We start from the raw sequence: 15,765 nt of genomic DNA on the forward strand, positions 1-15,765 counted from the left end.
ATAGCAGGTTATTCCTCCACCTGTCAATGTTAACCCTCATGTGTGCCACTTACTCCGCCCCGGACCACTGGCGCACAAATGTAATCTCTATCGATAGACTCCTATCTCCAGCTGTTTATTTCGAATGGCTGCTTCCAGTTCTGTTTCTCGTTCGTTTCACACAGTTCTATTATTTAGAAGACCTGTCTTGTTGTCTTCCCGAGCAGTCCTTTAATTGAGTATTATTTTGCTGTTGGCTTTTGGGAAAAAGTGCGCCGCGTCACCGCCGAGAGGCGCCAACCATTGATCACTGTGTGCGCCCGTGCTTCTGTTTTGACATCATGCTCTTTATGGGCTTTTAATGTGCTTTTTGTCTCACATCACCCTCCCCTTAGATTAGACCCGACTCCAATCTATCTCTGCAGCTCAGCTCTTTATCGGGCTTTTATATACTTTTATATACCCTGCTACCTCTTCAGTCAAGTGGGAATGTTAATGTCCCCCCACACACACACAGAAATGCATTGAGAGAACAATATACTCTTAGACCAAGGCTCTTCAACAGGGGGTCCGGGACCCCTAGGGGGTCCTCAGAGTTACTACAGGGGGTCCTCCAAATCTTTGAGTGATAGAAACTTTTTTCTCCTTTTTTATATTAACCACTTGAACCCTAGCGTCCATAATATTTTCTGAGAACTTTAACGAAAAATAGCAGATCTACAAGCTCACAACGCCTCGCGCTGCGAGGCGTTGTGAGCGGCTATTTTCAGCAAAGAGGTTTGGTGTAGAGGGAAAAAAGAGCAGACTAAATACAGAGTGAAAGGACAAGTTTATTATGTATTGACGGTTCAAGTGGTTAAATATCTGAAAACACAAATTGACATGAATCCAAAATAAACTGTTGATTGTGCTGTCACACATTGAAACTATGGAATCTACAGTATGATAAGGTTGTGGGGGTCCCTGCTTCATCTCTCTCTCAGATAAGGGGTCCTTGGCCTGAAAACGTTGAAGACCCCTGTCTTAGACCATTCCAGTGGTGTAAAGTGCAATTGTACTTTTACTTCTACTCCACTACATCTCAGAGGCAAATGTTGTAGTAGGGTACTTTTCTCCATTACAAATATTTGAAAACGGGGGCGCCGGCTGGCCTACTGGACCAGGCGCTTAACACTTAGGCCAGGGTTCCCCAATAGGCGGCCCGCGGGCCATTTGCGGCCCGCGGGGGGCTACTGTCTGGCCCACACCAACCCCAGTAATAATGGTGGTATAAGAGAAGCAACAACACTAGTATATCGTCGTTGTCGGGTGGAAATCTCGTATCTCCAAATTTGTACGTTCTTTCGCAAATCATACAAGGCCGCCGCACAAAAGTAGTGAAAACAGCAGATCTACAAGCACACAACGCCTCGCGGTGTTGTGTGCTTGTAGATCGGCTGTTTTCACTATAGTTTAAATCATTTTTAAAATGATAAATTCAAAACGAACGGTTTTGGACATACAAGATTTTCACCCGACAACGACGAAAACTGTCGCTGGAGTAGTGGGAACGCCACCGTCGCCCCCTGCAATGTTGTGGCCCTCGGCTTGGTACCCTATAGACATAATTCAGCCCTTGGGGAAAACTAATTTGGGAGCCCTGACTTAGGCATTGCCACATAGGCATGGATAGGGCTGTCTTCCTCCATATATGGGCATTCCCATGAAGTCCTGTTAGATATGGGCTTACTATTGATGACATCAGGGATCTACATATATGGGCATAAAAGGGATTCTGTTAGAGTGGTTCCCATGACATCACAACATACAATCCCTTTTATTACCCATACATGGAGATCTCTATCTATACCAGCCACACAGATATGGGCCATGTCTTGTATTATGATGTATATCGATGACATGCATGGATCTTCATATATGGACTTTTACATAGGTGATGTCACCTGTGATGTCACCTGTGATGTCACAGTGATGTGTCAGGGGAACCACAGTGCAGGCGTTATAGACAGACAGACAGAGATACGGAAAGATGTGCTGGTTTTCATAGTTAACTGCGACCTACGGTCACAATTACAAAACAACGCATTAACCACTTCAGTTCTACATTTAGGCGGTTTGAAAATAGCCGATCTAAGCTCACAATGCGGCGCAATGTGGGACACTTTGTGAGCTTGTATAATGATTATAATTACATCCAACGATGCTTCTCCTCCATTCACGTTTGGTGAATGTAGCCTTGGCCAGGAAAATTTGATGTCTTCAGGTGGTAACCATCGATCATAAGGTGTTTCGAACCGCAAACCACAACACCCTCCTGATGGCCGGTTCGGCAGTGGTGGCCAAATCACTGCCCATCTCCTCCTCCTGACCAAGGCTAAACTCCCCTCTCCCGCTCTATTTGTTTTTTCCCAACTATTTCCAAAGGATTTTCCCCCTTTTTTCTTTTTGACATTTTATACATTTGAAAACTTCTGAAATGGGACATTCTGCATAATGAGGACTTTCTTCTTTTGGTACATTTTGATGCCATTATCTTTGTATTTCTACGATTCCCCTTCAACTGGGAGTTTGACAGGATGTTTTGACCAACATGCAAATCCATGCAAATCCATGGTCGGCTTTAAAAGTGAACATGGATGAGATGGAGATGAGAAGCAGGATGAAAAGAAATTGAAAGGAAGTGTTGGCAACAGATTGTGGCCTTTTGGGGGACAGCAATGCAGGTTCACAGTGTGCCTGATGGATTTAGCTGTCGCAGAGCACATGGTTTGGGGAGTAATGGCAGCACTTAAGTCTGTTCGACAAGAAGAAAGTTGCCTCACGGGATATACCTTCATGTCATGTTAAAAGTGCCGTTTCTCCCCACGTCACAATTTATGTCTGGCAATCTTATCAGAGCTACTTCAGGGAGCCAGAATCTGGTTATGGTTGTGGAGGAAGGCACAGCTTAATGCTGCCATGCTTGGTCACGTCATCATTTTGAGCATGCAAGCATTGGTTTCTCCAATCAGCGTTACAGGTCTTATATAGACCGGTGGTTCTCAACCTGTGGGTCGGAAATGCAACTGTTGTGAGCTTGTAGATCACACTCGGCTGCGGCGCCGGAAGCTCCGTGCAACTTCTGCACAATGCACGATGGGATGTTGGAAAGTTGTGGATAGAGGGTATCTGCACCTTTCTAAAGTGACAATTTAAGGACTTTTTAGCCTCGGGATCCAGACTTTTCCAGAAAGCCTGGGATAGCGCCCCTGTAACTGTGGCTCACAAGATTTGAATTGTATATAAAATATATGTAGCCGTTCAGATATCTTATTTTACATCAGTATTGTTCATGTGAACTGGTTTGTTTAGGTTTATCCATTATAATGATAAATACGCTATGATTTATCACTGGTTTTCCACCGCGGATTCTCATTTACTCAAAGCGCCAGGAGTCATGTCCCCCGCCGCGTCCATTCCAAGACGCCGGAGGAGCCGATGAGATCAGTTGGGGCCATAGAATGTCCGCGTTAGGTTAGACTAAGAACTTTTTAATACCTCTAAATACCACTAATTAAACATTGGAGAAATTAGAGGCAGATATTAGAGGCAGCGCGACACGAGGCATTGTGAGCAAGTAGATTGGCCATTTTTGACAATAGAACCGTGTTATACAAAATGTAAAAGTGTGTGGGTCCCCAGTTCAAATATGATAATTTTGGGGGTCGCGGCCTGAAAAGGTTGAGAACCACTGTTCTAGACTAGAGCCTTGCTTTGAAGCTTTGCAGAACCAGCAGTGAACTTGTAACGTCGACAGATTTATAATAATGTACCCATTACCACCATGGCAGATCTGATCCTGTGATCCATTAGCATTACCACCAATCAATCCCTCCCACACCGCCTTCATTATTTTCCTCAGTGTCGAGCCTGATTTACACTGTCTTGTGCCGTGGTGTTGTGTGCCGAGCTCACAGCACACGATGTGATGATTTACTCTTAGACGAATTAGGGTTGGGATACTGTCCGATTTTAACAGTTTACAGTTTAGGCATTTAGCAGACGCTTTTAATCCAAAGCGACTTACAATAAGCAGGTAATACACATCACTATAATAAGCAAGATAATATGTCAGTACATTAACAACAATATAACAGATGCATGGGAATATCAGTCTAGAAAAACAATAACATAGGTAGACCACGCACCTAAGCAGTAAGAAATACTTTTCTAAAACCTAAAAATGCTATCTAGCTTCATGTGTGGTCATCGAGGGAAGGGGAGTGTTACAGTAGTGCTATGGGTTTAGGTGGAGTCTGAAGAGGTGAGTCTTCAGTCCACGGCGGAAGCTAGGGAGTGAGTCTGTAATTCTAAGTGCGACAGGGAGTTTATTCCACAGTTTGGGGGCCAGGAGGGCAAATTGTCTAGGACGAGTGGATTTTTGTCCAGGGGTTTTTAGCGAGGGTTCTGTCAGCATCCCTGTGTTGGCTGATCTGAGTGCACGTTGTGGGGTTGTAGGGGTTGATCAGGTTTTGGAGGTATGGAGGAGCCATACCTTTGGCTGCTTTGAAGGTCAGCATCAGTGTTTTGTATTCAGTGCAGGCCGCAACCGGGAGCCAGTGGAGGGAGTGGAGAAGGGGGGAGACATGTGAGAATTTTGGCTGGTTGAAGACCAGTCGTGCTGTGGCATTTTTAATGGTTCCCTTCAACGATTCCTATAAGGGGTTCCAACTGGACCCTTAGAAATGTGTAACTCTTTGAGAGTGTACGTACGGGTCCATTTGGTTCCATTTGTACTCTCCCGGCTTGTGAGCTTGTAGATCAGCTATTTCTGTCAGGCATCATCACCAGACATTCCATCCATTCATTCCTTGATGGCTGCCACTGAGTGCGAGCCCCCTCGAGCTCTTCCATCAGCCTGCTAAGTAATTTTCTAATCACAAAGTGTAATTACACACCCCTGGTTGTCTATGGGGATCTTTAGGCGAGCGCGGGGGCATAATATATCTCCTCTGTATCTCTCGCCTCTGTTTTCCCATCACTGGTGCGAAACCGAAACAGTCAGAGCGAAGGCAGCTGTCAACAAGTTGGAACGGGGACTATCGGTTATGATCGCTGAACACATTTCACACGTATGTGTTCACACACACTCGACTGCTTGCGTGTGTGTGTGCGCGCGCGTGTGTGTGTTTACAGGGGCATCACAAGGGGGGGAGGGGGAGTGGGACTGAGTTACTTATTCATTAACATTCATGGGGGGGCCCTCAGTGATTCCTTGTATCCAGGGCCCAGAATTTGGTGTGACGCCCCTGTGTGTTTGTGTGTGTGTGTGTGTGTGTGTGTGTGTGTGTGTGTGTGTGTGTGTGTGTGTGTGTGTGTGTGTGTGTGTGTGGCAGAGAGAGAGGGGAAAGAGAGAGAGAGAACGGATTTCTGTCACCATAGCAACAAGGAGGAAACTTGGGTTTTCCTCCCCCCCCCCCCTCCCCCCAGAGTGTTGTGAAAGTGTGGGGCGTTCTGGTACCATGTGCTGGACCGTGGGAGATGCTTGCTTCTTGTCATGGTGGGAGTCCTCGGAAGAGCCCCTTCTGAGCCACAGGAGAATAGACAACCATCTGTCTTTGTCATCCGTGCACGTGCGCACGTGTGCGAGTGTGTGTGTGTGTGTGTGTGTCAGTGTTGTTTTTGACAGCAAATTTTGATTTAGTTTTAGTCATAGTCTTTTGAATAAAATGTAATTTAGTTTTAGTCATAATTTAGTCACCTGAAAAGTTTTAGTTTTAGTCTCATTTTAGTCGACTAAATATCATAAGATTTTAGGCGACTAAATCTACAGTTGATTTAGTCGACTAAAATGTATTTTGGCAGGCCTTGATGGCATCGTAATGACTGATTTTACACTTGGTTGTGTGCTGAAAATAGCAGATCTACAAGCTCACAACGCGTCGCGCTGCGACGCGTTGTGAGCTTGTAGATCGGCTATTTTCAGCACGCAACACTTGAGAGCAACCAAACATAAAATTACACTCTTCTCCACTTGTCCCTCCCTAACGTTTTAGTCTAGTTTTTATTTTGTTGACGAAATTGTCAATATATTTAGTCTTAGTTTTAGTCACCACAGCTTATTATTTGTTTAGTTTTTATTTAGTTTTCGTCAGTGAAAAAAACACAGTCGACAAAAAAATTTCGTCATAGTTTTAGTCGACGAAATCAACACTGGTGTGTGTGTGATTCAAGAATTTCTTATGTGCATGCGTGTGTTGTGAAGAGAGAAATCACAGAGCGCTGCAGGGACTTGTGTTTTCATCCTCCATCCTCAAAGAGATATTTCACTTTCAAACATGTCTGGGGTCATTTTAAACGTCTACTTGGGCTTTTGTGAGCACACCAGGCAGTTGTTAAGTAGCTTGATTCAGTATTTAGATATTTAGATATTCATTTTATCAGACACGCCACCTTCATATACAACCCAATCGTAGCTTCAATGACAAGCGTAGTCTCCGGTAGGAGACTCAAAGAGACTTAAGGCCTGTCTATACTTCGACCGAAATGTTCGGTGAATTGTGTTTTCCGACGCGCACATTTCCGAACTCTCATTTGGTCTAATGCTTTTCAGAAGTCGTGAGAGACATACCTTTATGGTCGAAAAGGACCTTTTGACCGAAATCTTTGGTTTCGGTCGAAGTATGGAAAGTCCTTTAAAGTGTCTTCTACTGCAGTGTTTCTCAAAGTGGTTTCCAGGGCTCCTTTAGGGCGGTCTAAATTAACCCATACCAGTCTGTAACTCTGGCAAATGGAACCAAATGAACCCTAACGGGTTCATTTGGTTCCATTTGTACACTGTCAGAGTTAAGGGGATACTTTGAAATTTGAAAGTTTGAGAAACACTGTCCTACTGAGTCTCCTCTGGACCAAGATGACCCGGTCATCAAGTTATTGTCTCAGGAATGTGACAAAAACTAAAGGAAATCTCCATGAATTCAAGGCTTCATGGGGTGTGTAATTGATAGACAGTAAGTAATTTATGGGGTGAACTACTCCTTTAAGTCCAATACTTAGTCGTAATGACGGTGGCACGTGCTGATATACAAGCTCACTGCGTGTCACATCCGCAACGCATTGTACGCTTGTAGATCGGAGGTATTTTTTTGGTGCACAACACCAGTGGTGGAAAGTAACCAAGTGCATTTATTTTGAACTGTACAGTTTTGAGATATTTCTACTTTACTTGAGTATTTCCAATTTCCAATAGTTTTACTTCTACTCAACTACATCTCGGATCCAAATATTGTACGTTTACTCCACTACATTTATTTGAAGACTTTTGTTACTAATTACTTTGTAGATTTGGATTATTATTAAAAAACATACTGCAATGTAAAAGTCCAATCAAAATGTCCTTAAAGTACAAGTAAGTAAAATTACTCATTATACAGAATGCCCCACTTCAAGTTTTCAAATGTATACAAATATTTTGAAAAATATATATAGGGCTGGTGGTTATGTGAGTACTTATTCCACCACTGCACAACACTATTGTCCAATGGAGCATAAATTCAAGTTGCGGTGAAAAACTGTAGCGGTCTCTTAAATGACCCGCTGGTCATCCAGCCTTTGCTTCCAAACTCTTCAGTACTCTGAATAATGGCTGCTGTAGTTGTTTTGACCAAATTGGCCAAATTGGCCAAATTAAGCTTGCTGTGTAGCATCTTGCCTCTCTTCCCTCGAGCATGGTGGTCTGTGGCCACCTGTAAGTGTCTGTGTGTGTGTGTGTGCGTGCGTGCGTGCCTGCATGGTGTCATAATTCCTAATTACCTAAATTCTGGTGTGTATTTGTGTGTGTGTGTGTGTGTGTGTGTGTGTGTGTGTGTGTGTGTGTGTGTGTGTGTGTGTGTGCGCGCGCACGCGTGCGTGCGTGCGTGCGTGTCTCTGGTCACAAAGGCCCAAGATAGGAAAAAGGAGAAAGAGCAGTAATTATGGACTCTCATGTTGAGATGAACATCAGAGGGAAGTAATTTGTTGGTCTATATTTAATCAGAGGAGATAACGAGACTGACTGCAGCTGTCTGCGGCCGGGCCGTGGGGCTGCCAGACAAACAGGAGCGACCATTTCCTCCGAAAAGCCATTAGTCTTTAATACAAGCCCTTACAAACCATCCGATTTACCAACTCATCGGTGTTCAAATAATCATTAGCACCTTTCTTTGTGTCCAGTAATCTCCGGTATGTTCCCCCCCTGCTTGCCAGGGACGTGCAGAGAATGTTAGAGAGGCAGGGGCTGAAATTTCAAAAAAAGGGCCTTTTCATGAAAGTATCGAAAATAGCAGACCTCCAAGCTCAAAACGCATCGCGCTTGGAGGTCGGCTATTTTCGGTGCTTGATGCCACACTGAAGAAGCATATTCAAGTCAATACTGGAGATGTTGCGTAAAGACATGAATTTCTACACAGAGATTGCAATTCTTTGAACATAAGATGCTGCATTCAAGTTCAGGAGTGTTTGAACAAGGCAATTCTCTTAAATGCTGCCTTCAGTGTGCATGGAAAAGGGGGTATTTGCATTTCTTTCACCATAGTGAAAACTGCATTCATGGTCTGGAGAGGGCACTTTTTTACAGACAAATAAAAGGGCAGGGGCTCAAGCCCCCTTTGATGTCTATGTGTGTGCGCGACGTACCTGCTGCTCATCCCCTCTCTTCTCTTGTTCTGTCTCCTCTTCAGTCCCTCTTCATCTACTGTGACATGCTTTGTATGCAGCACACCTTCATGTACGGGCTGTTTGTTTCCTCTAACCCATTGGTTCTCAACCTTTTCAAGCCGTGATCCCCCCCCCCCAAAATAATCATATTTGAACCGGGAACCTCTCACCCCCAGGGGTTGACACTAACGGTTGCCCGACTTCCCGTGCCAAGTTAATAAAACATTGGGGCAAGTGGAGTTTGCTTTCGGGCAGCCCGACAGGCAAGTGCATTCAGTCTTCATTAAATATTATTGGCTATTCGTGGAGGACAAAACTAGCAGCATGCACTACTCATTCTGTTTTTCAAAGTGACCGTCGCCACTCAGCAGTTATCGATTGGATTTAACATTAATTTGTTTTACAAGAGAGTAAGGATTTACTTTTCGGGCAAGTGGGCATAACCTTTGGGCAAGTAGAACATGACCTGTGAAACCTTAGTGTCAACCCAAGTCCAAGCACTTGGAATTGTAGGAGTTGAGGCATTACATTTTAGTTTGACTTGGTTCCACTGATAAATAATGTGAAAACAAGCAAATCTACAAGCTTGTAGACTGTCTATTTTCAAATGTTTTGCGTTTTTTCTTATATTATTGGACAATTTGGCCAATGTTTGACCAGTTTTTATAGTATAGTTTGTTGATTACTTTTGATGCCGTAATGGTCTTTTTTCTTGTTTCTTTCCTTTCTGTTGAGGTATTAAAAAAAGTCCTTAAATTGTCACTTAACTGTCATCTGGGGGGAACCCCCCCCCCCCCCTCCCAAAAATGGGAGAGTGTTTTTTGCAGGTTTTTCAGTCCGAGTGTATCAAAAAAGCACCTCGGTTAAGCACCGTTGGTCCGACCAGGTTAGCATTCACCAGGTTAGCATTCACCAGCGTCAGCAGGTTAGTATTTCACCAGGTTAGCAATCAACAGCGTTAGTTTTACTGAGGTTAAGGTTAAGGTTAGGTTTAGGTGTATCTCCGTCCTCCCAACTTTCGGCACCTCCTCGCAGCCAATCACAAGCTTCCGCTGCCTGAACCGAGTTGCTTTTTTGATACACTCGGACTGAAAGACCTGCAAAAAACACTCTCCCTCCCAAAAATCTGGAGGGGGGGGGGCCCCCCTGGGGGTTGAGAACCACTGCTCTAACCCCTTCTTTCTTTCTCACTCACTCTCTCTCTCTCTCTGTCTCTTTATTATTATGTCTATCTCTCTCCATCCCTTTTTCAGGGTGCAGGTAGAGTTCTATGTGAATGAAAACACTTTCAAGGAGCGCCTCAAGCTCTTCTTCATCAAAAACCAAAGATCCAGTGAGTTATCTGTGGCGTTTTGAGGCTTCCTTCCTCCGTGTCTCATTGTTTTGGCCGCCGCCCGCTCTGTTCTGTGGGGTTCATACAGGTTTAATGTTTATTTTTCGGCAGACATGTTTTGAAGACATTTATTTATGTTTTTTTTTTTTTAGGTTTAGTTTTTTTTTGCTATTGTTGGTTGTTTGTTTCAGTGTGTGCCTTGTCATGCCTCTTTGCCCTCAGCCTTCTCCATTCAGTGTTTTAGTTAGTTTCTTCTATTTGTCTTGTTGTCAAACTCTGTGTGACTGCTCTGTGTTTACGTTGGAGATATTATCACCTTTTTGTTAGGAGACATGAAAACTCAAATAGCACCATCCTGTCAGCTGTATAAAACACAGACTTTAAATTAAAGTTGTTCCGATAACAGTATCGGAGAAGCTGGGGATACGGCCTAAAATGCTGGTATCGGTATCGCCAAGTATGGCAGTCTATGCCATTCCAATACCACATCATTTATCACATGATATTACATTTACAGTAATATTTTGAATGTTTCAGTTGATGTTACATGACTGTTTTATACTCATACTGTACTATTTACTTCATTAGTTTACTTGTATTGCACAATTATGAATGGAATTTTGTTCTCAAACTATTTAATTTCAACGACCACCATAACTCTGAGAGTGTACAAATGGAACTAAATGGACCCTTACACGGTCCATTTGGTTCCATTTGTACACTCTGAGAGTTACATCGGCAGAAAGTCACGGATGGTGTGACGGCTGAGTATCCACTACCTCTTTAGAGCACTGTTTCTCAACCTGTGGGTCGGGACCCCCAGGGGGGTCCCCAAATTATTTTGGGGGTCCCCAGATGATTAACTTAATGTGCAACATTGTTTTCTCACTCAACAGTAAACAAACCAACAAAGCGTTTAAGTGTATAGAGGGTATCTGCTCATTTCTAAAGTGACAATTTAAGGACTTTTTTATACTTCTAAAATGACCAATTAAACATTGGCCAAATTGTCAAATATTAGAGGCAGAAATTGTGAAAATAGTAGATCTACATGCTCACAACGCCTTGCAAATTTTCACAATAGAACCGTGTTATATCCACACAAAAAAAGGGTGGGGGGTCCCCAGTTATATGTTACTTTTGGGGGTCACGGCCTGAAAAGGTTGAGAAGCACTGCTTTAGAGTGCCATGTGTGTGTTGTTTGACCCAGGTGTGTCTCTGTCTGCATTGCAGGTCTTCGTGTGCGAATGTTCAACTTTGCACTGAAAGTCCTCAGCTGTCTCCTCTACATCGTCAGAGTGCTGTTGGACAACCCACAGCAGCAAAGACAGGACTGGTGAGAGAGAGATAGATATTAATAAAATCTGGGAATAAATTCATTACCAAGAAATGTCTACACCAATGTGTTTGTAAAGCTGTCTAGTAACACATCTAACAAAATTTGAAATTTAATTTCCCTAGGGGAATTTTGTACATCTGTTGAAAGTCTGGGTACGTCCTAATAACTTACTATACTGTCAAACTAGGGTTTTGTCATGATACTGAATCCATTGCAATCATTTGTTTTGCAGGAAAAACACTCCTTGGGCTAAATACGGCCATAGACACTTTTCCAGGACATCACAAACCTTTATCTTTTTGAGGGCCCTATAATATAACAACTACGGAAGATACAACCTTAGCTTGCGCTGATTGGTCAGCAGCAATATAACCCCCTAAGGAAGATCCACTGCCAAACTGACCAATAAGAGAAAGCTTATTTCCCTCTCTGTCCAAGTATCACTCCCCTCACTCATGGTAAATATAGGTTGGGTATGTGTGACAGTATGTTAACAGTGTCCTGAAAAGGACTGACCGCAAACGTTGAGAAAATCAAGTGTCGAGGTGCCAACTTTTGCTTTGTGCACTTGTGGCCAGGTATGGCCTACTTGTGCGTTGTGCGCCAGCAGAGCGTGCCTTGTTATTTATATCAGGTCGCACTTGTTGAAAACAATAATAATAATAGTTACCTACTCCTCCCTCGAGGAAAATTCAGTATTTTCAGCCCAACCCAGCTGATTCGCTGCCCACAAGGAGCGTGTGAGCAATTAGGAGTCTTGCTCAGGGACACACATCGACATTGCTGGCCTGGGGAACCAGAGCCCCAGGCATGGTGACGTCACCAAGAATGCTGGTCCCTGATTGGCTGTTGATGGTGACGTCACCAGGAATGCTGGTCAGTGACAGTGAAGTGACAATTTAAGGATTTAAGGAATACCTTAAAAAAAATAAGAAAGAAAATGACCATTATTGCATCAAATGTAAACAACAAACTATACTGTAAAAACCGGTCAAACATTGGCCAAATTGTCAAAGAATATAAGAAAGAGGCACATGGTTTTACTCGTGGAACCGAGAGAGGTGGAAAAAGTACTCACATGGTGTACTTAAGTAAAAGTATCACTAATGCACTATAGATGTACTCCATTAGGGTGCCCTCAGACCAAAATACCTATGAGAGTGGAATCTGCGTTCCACCAATGCATTTCAATGAGAGTGAAGTAAAAGTATTGGAATTTGGAAATATTCAAGTAAAGTACAAATACCTCAAAATTGTACTGAAGTACATTACTTATTAAGTAAATGTACTTAGTTTCTTTACACCACTGGGAACCGAGTCAAACTAAATGTAATGCCTCAAATGAAATATGATTATGTTTGGGGGGGGGGTCGCCTGTTTAAATATGATTATCTTGGGGGGTCACGGCCTGAAAAGGTTGAGAACCAGTGGTTCAGAGGAACCAGTGTGAGGTGAGGTGTGAGGTGATGGTCATTTTCTTTCCGACCATTGTCACTTGACAGGAAGTTGTTCTCACCCGTGTTTCTCTCTCCCTGCGTTGCCCCCCCTCGCAGCGTGGACGGAGTGAACTGCACCAAACAGAACGCTTCCAGCGAGTTTGTCTGGTAAGGAGCACACGCTGCACAGGCGTCTAATTGAGAGTGATCACGATGGCCTGGTAGTAAAGGTCAGCGAGCCGTGTGTGTCCAGGAGGACTGCACCGGCCGGACCAGCTCCAGACATTGTGTAACACAATCAATGCGACTCGACTTAAACCGATGCTTCACAATGCATGATATTGGACATTACAGTACCACATTCATTTGTCACCGTGCCACTTGCTATGGATTATTTGCCAACATAATACATATGTTGTGCCTGCGCGGGCCTAATCAACGGCCGTCCAGGATACAACAGAGCATGTACGTCGATGTCGGGTTTACAACTGTAAAAAAACGTTGAAACAAATTTTAAAGTAGCCGATCTACTATCTTACGTCATGTCACATTGCGACGCGCCGTGAGCTTGTAGATTGGCGAATTTTCTTGTATGATGAAGACGCGGTCGTTTTAGATTTTAACCACTTTAACCTATATATTATACTTTGGCTATTCAAAAATAGCAGATATACAAGCTTGTAGATCTGCTGTTTTTGAAAATTTGGGAAATTTGTGACAAATCTTTGAATATATCGATATATTTATTTTCCATTTATGTTTTATTGTATTTTCACGTCCTTGGACACCACAACAGAACAGAAAAGAAAAAATCACACTCGTGTGAACGTGTCGCTTCGCGCCACGTTGTGAGCTTGTAGATCGGCTATTTTCACTTCTTAAACAATTGTGTGCTAATGTATGGAATTTATTATTACAGCTTTTTGGGGAATGTTTTTTGAAAATGTTTTTGAAATAATAATTAAAAACAATAATGCAGGAAACCAAAAATGGGTCCCAGTGTGTGGGAAGTACCAGTGTGTTAGGGGGTCCTGGGGTGGTGCCACAGGCGTGCTCAGGGACCCATTGATCTAATTGGAGGCTGGTGACACTGGCTAAGCTCTGGCTTCCAAATGAATAAGGGCCATGACAGAGTGAGCTCAGTGAAGGGATTGGCCGCCTCCTGTTGCACGCAGCAGACTCACAGGAGCGAATCGGGTGTTTCAGGCAGCCAAGCAGCCATGATAAGCCCTAGGGTGCCTGAGGCTGTATGGGGAGAAATAAAGAAATAAAAGAAAAGAAAGGACCAGGAAATAAAAAGAGCTTTCTCCCACAATGATGCTGTAATTTCCATTTGACTTGTGTGTGTGTGTGTGTGTGTGTGTGTGTGTGAGAGAGAGCAGTGGTGTCAGTTCAGAAAAAGCTAAGGCATGGCAACATGACTGGTGTCTTGCACGGGCACGTCCTGATAAGGCAAACGCTGATAAGGCAAACGCCGATAAGACAAAATAATGTACTAAACCTCCTTTTGTTATGGTGAAATGTGAGCTCACCTGCATCGCGTTTCATGATCCCATTCATGCGTTTATCGTGCGCATAAATATAACGATTGCATTCACCACGGCTTCGTAACTCGTGCGGCCCTGGCCGCTGCCCTTCACGCCGCTTGCAATGTCGTGGACAATAACTGTGACATATAACCATTGTATTGCTCAAAATTCTTTATTCATTTCACCATAACAAAATGAGGCTACTCTGTTGCATTTTTCCTTATCAGCGTTTGCCTTATCAGCGTTTGCCTTAGCGGGATTTCCCCGTCTTGCACGCGCGCCTTTGCGCATGTGCAAGACACCAGTCATGTTGCCATACCTTAGCAACAGGCATGATACATTTATTTTAAGAAGTACATTTTATTTTTTCCCCCGTTTCTACGTTTCTTGGGCTGGATATGGCAGCTAAACTTGGCATGTTAGTAAACCTGCCACAATTAACAATAATGAATTGCACCTGTAGCTGACCTGCGGAAACTGGGAATATACCATTTTGTCAAGATGGGGAGAATAAAAGTGTGGAGAATATAATTATAATACCTTGTTAAAGTGACCATTTTGTAAAACTTTGCATTTGTAGTTATTTTACTGTAATTAATTTAACAGCTGCATACCCCTGCCATACCCAATTGACGCCCCTGTGAGAGAGTAGTGTTGCTCTTCTCTTTCAACATGAGCACGCTGGCAGCTGTGCAGCTACGCTTCCTTGGCTGTAAACAGCGCAATTAAACGTAATGCGGTGAACATGAGTTGTGATTATGGCGCCCTATAGTGCATCTCTTGTGATGGAGGAAGATGTCTTCTTTATTGGTCCCTGGTGCGATTTATGCCTCTCATTATCGCTATGTCTTTTCTCCCTTGATGTTCTTTCTCTCTGTCTCTCTTCCTTTTCCCTTTTGTTCTCTATAATGTCCCATCACTCTGGTGGTTCTGTAGGAAGCTGATCATCTGGGTGGATAGGCCTCTGCCCCTCTGGGCTTTGCAGGTCAGTCAGCCTATGCAACCAGCACAGCACACGCTTGTGTAAACATGCCTGTAGTCTGTTTACATGTGCTGCCTTATACACACATTCACACGCTTTCAAAACACACACATATATGCACACGCACATGCACGCACACACACACTCACACTCACACAAGCATACAGCATTATTCAATCAATGTATTGTTTACTTTGATACAGACGCACATTTTATTAATCCCCAAAGGTAAATTCAGGTACCGTGCATGTTATGTCCATAGCTTATACAGGCAGGCATACAGTAAGGTAGTTAAAAACACAGCACAAAAAGAGGGGGCACAGGTTAAAGGGGTGGTGACATCCAAAAATAAATTTTGAGTTTTTTATGCTTTTTTTAATGTTTCCTGGCCTCAATTACACCCAAAAAAACGCAACTTTTGACATGCAGTGGTTTTCCTGCTATCTGTGTGTTTGTGCTGGTTTCTGCATAATGAGTCTCAAACGCGCAGTTCA

The 15,765-nt window shown here is 43.4% G+C and overlaps 1 protein-coding gene across 1 annotated transcript in view; it reads left to right on the forward strand.

Annotated features, from left to right (window-relative positions):
* kcnt2b (potassium sodium-activated channel subfamily T member 2b) overlaps window positions 1-15,765 on the forward strand; it is a gene marked incomplete at both ends in the record, with an annotated part of 140,830 nt that overhangs the window by 44,446 nt on the left and 80,619 nt on the right. The window contains 4 exons of the mRNA XM_080723889.1: window positions 9,906-9,985; window positions 11,219-11,321; window positions 12,878-12,928; window positions 15,226-15,274. Of these exons, the coding sequence (XP_080580015.1) occupies window positions 9,906-9,985; window positions 11,219-11,321; window positions 12,878-12,928; window positions 15,226-15,274 (283 nt within the window). The remainder of the gene's footprint in view (window positions 1-9,905; window positions 9,986-11,218; window positions 11,322-12,877; window positions 12,929-15,225; window positions 15,275-15,765) is intronic.

Source organism: Nannobrachium achirus (assembly GCF_963921795.1).
Source record: "Nannobrachium achirus genome assembly, chromosome: 4".
Classification (NCBI taxonomy): domain Eukaryota; kingdom Metazoa; phylum Chordata; class Actinopteri; order Myctophiformes; family Myctophidae; genus Nannobrachium; species Nannobrachium achirus.